At 46.0% G+C, this 8,363-nt stretch overlaps 1 protein-coding gene across 7 annotated transcripts in view; it reads left to right on the top strand.

The window, feature by feature from the left end:
* The first annotated feature begins 1,102 nt into the window (after positions 1-1,102).
* SYT17 (synaptotagmin 17) overlaps positions 1,103-8,363 on the top strand; it is a 36,338-nt gene continuing 29,077 nt past the window's right edge. For 4 of the 7 annotated variants that reach the window (XM_053364839.1, XM_053364840.1, XM_053364838.1 and 1 more), the window contains exon 1: positions 7,029-7,542. In XM_053364839.1, the coding sequence (XP_053220814.1) occupies positions 7,528-7,542 (15 nt within the window). In that variant the 5' untranslated portion in view covers positions 7,029-7,527. Of the gene's footprint in view, positions 1,585-2,860; positions 3,024-7,028; positions 7,543-8,363 lie in introns of those variants that run through there. The other 3 variants (XM_053364837.1, XM_053364842.1, XM_053364836.1) reach the window with 2 other exon arrangements.

Genomic DNA, 8,363 nt, shown 5'->3' with positions numbered 1-8,363 from the left:
AGCTGGAGTTGGTGCAGAATGTCTGTGGGATAGCTCAGTCATAGAGCAAGAGACTCTTAATTTCAGGGTTGTGGGTTCAAGCCCCACATTGGGCAAAGCAATTCCTGCATTGCAGGGGATTGGACTAGATGATCCTCATGGTCCCTTGTCAGCACATGACATATCTGCTCAGAAATCTGCACTGGCTGCCAATTTGCTGCTGGGCCAGGTTCAAGGTGTTACTATTAGTATATAAAGCCCTAACAACTTGGGACCAGTTTACCTGCTAGATCGCCTTACTGTTTATATGTTCACTCAATCCAAACACTTCAGTTTGTGGTCCATATTTGTTATCAATCTTTTAATGTGGCAGGACCTACACTTTGGAACTCCCCGTCTATGAATCCCAGGCAGGCACCTTTACTATACTCTTTTTGGCTCCTGCTAAAAACATTTTTGTTCAGACAAACTTATCCAGATATCTGGAATGCTGGTGTGCTTTTAATTTATTGCTGGTTTTAATTTTTTCAATGTTTTAAATAGTTGTTTTGTTTTTTACCAACAGTTTCATTGGTGTATTTTTTTTGTAAGCCACTTTGAGGCCTTTTGCAATCAAGTGATGTGTGAATTTTACGAAATAAATTTTACAAACGGTTGTGATGTAAAAAGTTACAGCAGGAAGTTACAGGGCACACACTGATTGGCAAACAAAGCAGCATGCCTACCCTAAAACTTTTGCAGGTGCAAAGATTATCGAAAGTGTGGGATTGCGGATACCTGCCCTGATGCTTTCATGAACGCAAAATGCACAAGAAGACATCTGGATGGGCTCTAAGTATCAAGTAGATTTGGCTTCTGCTGCTGTCATATCACAAATTCAGTACTTAAATGAGTTGAGCTGGATCAAACTGTATGTAAATTTCACATTGGTTACCTCTCTGCATAGTTTTAACACCCCAATCGTTCTCAATCTGTTGTATCCATGACAGTTTGCCAGGGAGCCAAGATTTCCTGTTTGGTTGCTGAAATGTCCCTTCAAACTCCCTCTCCCTCTCTGCGTTGACCCTCCCACGTGTTGCTATTTGGCAACTCCTCCATCTGCCAACAGACAGATGGAGTGCTTCTGTTTCCAGGAGATGCTTCCTCCTGATGCATCCTTGGGGTTTTAAACCGAGTTCTCCTTTAAAAAAAAAAAAATGCACGGAGAGAGAAGGGAATCCAAGTTTCCAAAAAAAACCCACCGTACTTGGGGTGCCAATACAAGCTAGGGGAAATTTGCCACGTGCCAAGGAGAAGCAAGAAGAAATGGGTGTCTGTGGATTCATGCAGTGACTGGGGGCAAGGGGGAACCCACCCCTCCAAGAGGAGAGAGCCTTGCATGCTGGAACAGCGGGCGACAGGGAACAAGAGAGTGGACCCTAAAGTGAAATCCATTACGAGGACTGCAGGTGGCTGCCCAGTTCGTGAGAGAGAGAGGAGAGATGATTATCCTTACTGAACGAACAGATCATGTCTTTGTTGGCTGTTGAGGGCAGAGAGAGACACCAGGATCTGGATATGCTGGGGGCAAAGATGAAGCCTGAAGAAGATGGCAGATATATGCAGGTAGGTCTTGAGTAATATTGGGAAGAAAAGGATGTGTTCTGGGCAGGAAGCAGGTGCAGCATGGAGGTTAGCTGGTTGGGACCAAGTGGATGAGTTGCATGTTCAACTAGGCCCTCCAGGCCGCTCTAGATGGCCTTCAGATCTTTTGCCAGGCCACACCCCTCTCTGGCTCTGCTTTGCCTGGCTGGAAGGTGCCCCAGAATGCTGATCATGCTTCCTGCTTGTCTGGATGGAGGCTAGAGGGAGCTGTGGGACGGTTTGTTGAAACTAATCTGCTGTACAAAGGTAAAATTTGCTTCTCACCGTGTCCACAAATGGCATGTGGCCCTCAGAAGGTTACCCACAAGGGAATGTGGCCCTTGAGCTGGAAAATGTTCCCTGGCCCTGACCTAAGAGAAACTGGTGACTCCATCTCACACTGGAAGAAAGAGATGCGGAATTAGCACTATGGGGCTCATTCACCTGGGAAGATAGCTCATCTAGGAGAAGGTACAATATACCTTCTAACATTTTCGTCCCTAAAATTGGGACGTCGGGAGGGGCGTGCATTCCAGTCTGGCACTCTGGTGATTGTCAGCAGGGTCGCAGCAGAACACTAGACTGAAAAACGGGACATTCCGAGGTCCGAACAGAAGCTGGGATTGGCTTCTGCGATCCAGGATGTCCTGCTTAAAACGGGACACTTGCAGGGTATGCATACAAGAGGGAACTTAGGAAGAGGCATCATTCAGAGTCAGACCATTCATCCATCTAGCTCAGTGACTAATCAGGATGTCACCAGCCCTACCTGGAGATGCCAGAGATTTCACCTGGGGCCTTTTACATGCAAACCAGATACAGTGGTACCTCAGGTTAAGTACTTAATTTGTTCCGGAGGTCCGTTCTTAACCTGAAACTGTTCTTAACCTAAAGCACCACTTTAGCTAATGGGGCCTCCTGCTGCCGCTGCACCGCCGGAGCCCGATTTCTGTACTTATCCTGAAGCAAAGTTCTTAACCCGAGGTACTATTTGTGGGTTAGTGGAGTGTGTAACCTGAAGCGTATGTAACCCGAGATACCACTGTACCCTACCACTAAGCTACAGCCCTTCCCCTAACTGAAGGGCCAGCCAGCCCAAACAGAGAGGCAGCCTCAAACTTCCATGGGTTTCATTGTCTCTCAGACCTGGGACCCATGGCTCTACTTTCCTCCATTCTGACATTGGGGGTGGGGGTGGGGGGCTGGAGGAGGCAGCAGCCCTGGCGGGGCTGTTGAGCTGCTGTTGGCACTTGCCTCCTCGTGTGTGAGCAAAAAGACAAGGTGCGAGCATGCTCAGTTATACAGTATGCATTTGGCAAAGCCTGAACAGCATGCTTATTTCCTGTCTCCACATTCTTTTCTGCCTGTGTTTCTGGGACTGATAGATCTAAATGTCTTCTGTGTTTGAGAGAGCTGGAATTGTGAGTACTTGCTCTTATCTGGGGTTGCATAGAGTTGTTTCCAGAAGGCAAAAGGGTAAGGGGTGTTGTGGCTGAGCTTTGCAGGGAGGGAGACAAGCTTTGGGACTCAGGGCAGTAGCTCAGTGCTGGAGCATCTGCCTTGCATGCAGAAGGTCTCAGGTTCAATCCTCAGCATTCCCAGGTAGGGCTGGGAGAGAAACCTCTCCCAGAAATCCTGGAGAGCCGCTGCCAGTCCGTGCAGACACTACTGAGCTAGATTGGACTAGTGTCTCACTGTAAGGCAGCTTCAAAATGCTGTTGTTCCGTTGTCTGTCTTTGTATTGCCACTCTTGATTGTTAGTCATAATCCCCAAGCCGCTGGGCTCGTTTCTCCCTCAAAATATCTGCCTGGCAGAAGCAATATTTGTGTGGCTGAAGCTTGTGGTCTCCTGACTCAGATTAAACCCTTTTCCTGGGTTCGTGGAAAACACGGGTTTTGCTAGAGGCAGTCTCTGAAAATTACTGGCATTGATATCACACTGGCTTTGAATTCATAAGGTCCGGCGTTCAACATGTGGCACATCCAGGTAGATCTGAGAAGGACTCTGGTCTAAAATGCTGGACAGCTGCTGCCAATCATTAGAGACAGTGCCAAGCTAGATAGACCAGCACTCTGACTTGGCACCATGCCATCTCCAAAGGATTCCCACAGTCAGATTCTCAACAGCCTGTTTCCCTGAAGGAAGCCCTACCGAAATGCTTAGGACTTACTACTGAGGTAAATCTGTATAGGATCGCGACTGAGCCTGTGCTTCTCTGGCCTAGCAAGGTCTCAGTGTCATAATAATTGGATCCCTTTAATAAATTTCCTGAGTTGTCGTTTGATGGCGTTGTCGCTGCTGTCTGTTGACATTCTATCCAAACAGCTTTGGAGAGCTGCTCAGATGGGGGCGGGGAGGACCATGTAGAAATGTTTTAAGTAATTAAATACAGTGGTACCTTGGTTTACAACCATAATCTGTTCCGGAGGTCTGTTTGTAAACCCAAACAGGTTGTAACCCAAGGTGAGCTTTCGCCAATGGCCCTCCAAAAAAAATTCGTTCGTAATCCAAAAAAAGTTGCAAACCGGGACACGCACTTCCGAGTTTGATGTGTTTATAATCCAAAATGTATGCAAACCAAGGTACCACTGTAAATTACAGAAGCAATGAATATTGTTTTAATTAGACTGCACACACTTTTTCTTGCTTTAAAAAATCTGGCTGCAGAAGTGGGCCAAATACCATGGCAGGGAAGGGGAGCCTGTGGCCCATGGGATATTCCTGGACTCCAACACCCATCATCCCTGACCATTGCCTGTGCTGCCTATTATTGATGGAAGTTGGGAGTCCAGCAACATATGAAGGGCATTTACGGTACCAACTGCAGGGCCATTCTGTCTACTCAGAAGTAAGTTCCATGGAGCTCAATGGGGCTTACTACTGGATAAGTGGGTGTAGGATTGCTCTGCCTAGCATTCTTTCAGTTTAGAGTGTTTTTTTAATTAGTTTTTTATTAAGGATTTTCTTGTGTTACAAAACAAACAAACAAACAAGGAAAAGTACATATAGCTTCCCCATATTCAATTCATTGAGTCTTTTTCATGGTTCGTTTACATTCGGTATCATAGAATTGTAGAGTTGGAAGGGACCATAGGGGTCATCTAGTCCAACCCCCTGCAATGCAGGAATCTTTTGCCCAAGGTGGGGCTCGAACTCACAGCCCTGAGATTAAAAGTCTCATGCTCTACCAACTGAGCTATCCCATATAGTTATGACATTGTTGTCATAGACAAGTTGAGATAGTTAAAGGGGGTAAAAGAGCGATAAGGGAGGCCTAGGCCTATAGCACCTCTCTCTGTCCCATCTGCTTTGCTCCAAAGCAGTGGTTCTCAAAGTGGGGAGGACTGCCCCCCTGGGGGTGATGGGATTATCTGGGGGTGCTAAAAGGCAAGGGAGAGGTGGGGGAGATGTAAAAGTTTCATACTTTGAAAAGCTGGTATCTCTGTGTCAAGTTCATCAGTTCTGTTGAATTAAACTTAATAGTTTTAACTAGATGTTGAATGAATGTGCAATTACCCTATTTTCCCATTTATAAGACGCCCCCATGTATAAGACGCCCCCTATTTTGGAGGACTCGATTTAAGAAAATGGGGGGAGATGGACCAGAGTATAAGACGCCCCCTAATTTTTGACATTATTTTTTAGGGAAAAAACCTAGTCTTATACATGGAAAAATACGGTAATTGTTGCAGTTTTGAATTTTATTGTGTGATTACCTTCCTTAGTGGGCCATGCAAACCATTATTCTGAATATATATATTTTAATAGGTTAGGGGGCACTGGGGATGTACCAATGGGGTAGTGGTTGAAAAAAGCTTGGGAACCTCTGCTCTAAAGCACTGTTGGGGAGCCTCAGACCTGGGGCATCAGTCCACAGGGAATGGTAGTTGCCCCCGCCAGCCCCCATAAACCCCAGTAAACTCCAGATTCTCAGCTTTCATTTTAAAAACAGAGCAAGTTTCTAGCATTCGTGGAACCTGAGATATGAGGCAAAAATGTACAGGCACTATTCTTCTTATGTTTTTGTGAGAAAGTTGCTTGCTCCCAACCCTGGAGCAAAAATTTCTGACTTCCATGGCCTGGGGCCCCAAATACAGCCCCCAAGGCCTCTCTCTATCTGGCCCTCAAAATTCTCCCCAAGCTACATCCCCTTACTTGCCCCGCTTTGCACCCCAAGTGGGTTTTCCACCCTGGCTGAAATGTCTTCTTCAACTCCAATAATGCATCGATCTTGCTTGTCTGGATGGAGGATAGAGAGGGGTGTGGTGTGGTGGTTATGTGTTTAGAAACTAGCTCAGGGGTCAGCAAACTTTTTCAGCAGGGGGCCGGTCCACTGTCCCTCAGATCTTGTGGGGGCCGGACTATATTTTTTGGGGGGGAATGAACAAATTCCTATGCCCCACAAATAACCCAGAGATGCATTTTAAATAAAAGGACACATTGTACTAATGTAAAAAAACACTGGTTCCTGTCTGTGGGCCAGATTTAGAAGGTGATTGGGCCAGATCCAGCCCAATTTACTGTTTGATTGTACTGACACCTGTAAAAAAAAACCCACCCAGGTATTTAAAAATATTCGAAAGGTTGTTAAAATCAACAGTAGTTAAACAGAGATAGAACATATGCAATGTCTATATGTCTACATTGGCTTGCTTAAACAAAAAAAATGTTTTAAGCAGGTGCTGAAAACATATTGGTAGCAGTGTCTAAGCAAGAATGTTTTTAGCAAGCACTGTAAAGAGGACTGTGGTGGCAATGTCAATAGGCAGGGAGTTCCAAAGGTTAGGAGCTGCCACACTGAAAAAACGATTTCTGACAAGCGTGGAATGAGTATTATGTTCCACAGATCAAAATGGCCAAGCGGTCATATATGGGGTAAGGGGCTCGCACAAGTCTTACTGATCCCCTGCTTTATATACTAATAGTAACACATACTGAATATCACTCCAAAATAGCAATGCTCTGGATACACCTTTCTTCACTGCTGTACCCCACCTTCAGCAACAGCTGGGTGCAGAACAAGATTTAATGAGCTCAAGTTATAGGGGAGGATATTTTGGTTAAACATTACGAGGAATCTCTTGTGCACTAGCACCTTTAAATAATGAAATCCATTTCTTGGTGGGCTCAACGATGCTTCAGATTGAATTCTGGGATTTAAAATATTTTTATTCCCTATATTATGTCTTCTTTTTAAAAACAAAAAAACTTCCATATACCAGCCTATAGCAACCTGATGAGATGTCTTGGTCTGAAGAAGGCTGCCCTATAGAAATGACTGGGTCACACCCGGTGTTTCAGTTCAGCGCCTGCTGCTCCAGCCGCGCGTGCGGTTCTCTCGCTCCCCCTAGCGGCGAGTGCAATATATATATATATTATATACAGTATTAAAATTCACCATCCTTGCAGAGAATTCCTCTTTCGGCTGCTCTCCTCCGCTGCTTAAGGCTGCACGTGTTGCACGCTGCAGGCAAGGGAGAGAAGCCGCCCACTCTCTTCGTTTGCCCTTCCCCGGTTCTCGCCTGTAAAGGTCATTCCCCTCCCCCTTGGCTGGAGAGGTCGGGGGATCAAGAGGTTCCCCCCCCCGGGAGGGGTGTGGCAGAAGGCTGGGAGGCAGATTGCTGACCATGCCTAGAAGGTGGCTTGTTAAAGGAGAAAGATATAAAAGAAATCTGAATTAAAGCATCCGGCGAAGGTGGTACAGAGTGACCACCCGTTCTTCCAGCCAGCCCCCTGGGAATCCAGCTCATGCAACCCCCAGTTAAGCCAATGCAAAAGGAGCAAAAGCAACGAATCGGTGTTGGGAGCCGGCATGGTCAATCAAACAGTCCTCATTGAGCAAGCCAGGCACGTCTGTGTTCTATTGTTGAGGGCAGACGCCATGCACAGCCTGTGCGGGGACTAATGTGAGAGACCCGAGGAAGATGGCGTATATACAGGTAGGTCTGAGCAGCACCAGTGGGGAGAGAGAGAGATTATTGGGGGGTGGCGGTGGCTGCAGACTCCGAGCTTGCGGTGTGGGGAGAGGCAGAGGGAGGGCAGCCTTTGCTTGCAAGGAACAGAACTAAAACAATGGCAAAAATCTTAATACAAAAAAAGCTGTCGAGGTTTTCTCCTTAGTTGCTACCTGGCAAAAGGGAGGATCCCCCTTTACTCTGAAACTTGAGCGACTCGAGTTGTGAGTTTTCGAGTTGCTGACTTTGCTGGAAGAAATTGCAACCTGTAGCATACATTTCTTTTTAAAGTAGCTGGCTGTAATTTTATTCTGCCTTGCCCTCCCTTCCTCCTTTCAATTTTATTGACTAGCAATCGTCAGAGTAGGAAAATAAAAGCCGTTGTTTTTTCTGGCGGTTGGGAGAAGCACTTGGAGGTTAATGGAAGAGCTCCATGGGGGGAAAACAAGGGTGTTTTTTTATGAGGGAGGTGGGAAATGAGTCCCTGAGATGCTGCTCAAAGTTAATGGAATGATTGCGTGCAAAAATGGGGTTTGGTGAGAAATAGGTCTCTCAAATCATGCTGAAAGTGTGTGTGAGAGAGACAGACATTTATATATATGTATTGTGCATGACTTTAAAATGTGTACATGGCTGCTACCCTGTGGATCTTTAAATATGTGTGCATATAAATAATGACATGTGGATAGGTGGTTTTTGTAAAAATACTTGCTACGTGTCTACTAGTGATTCTGGGTGCTCCATGAGGCTTCCCTCCTCTCCTCCCAGAGATGTGGTTGCATGTGACAACTTGCATGTATGCTGTG

The sequence above is a fragment of the Podarcis raffonei genome, chromosome 14 (assembly GCF_027172205.1).
Source record: "Podarcis raffonei isolate rPodRaf1 chromosome 14, rPodRaf1.pri, whole genome shotgun sequence".
Classification (NCBI taxonomy): Eukaryota; Metazoa; Chordata; class Lepidosauria; order Squamata; family Lacertidae; genus Podarcis; species Podarcis raffonei.
Note: the sequence above shows the minus strand (reverse complement) of the source record. Positions and strands in the feature narration are given on the sequence as shown.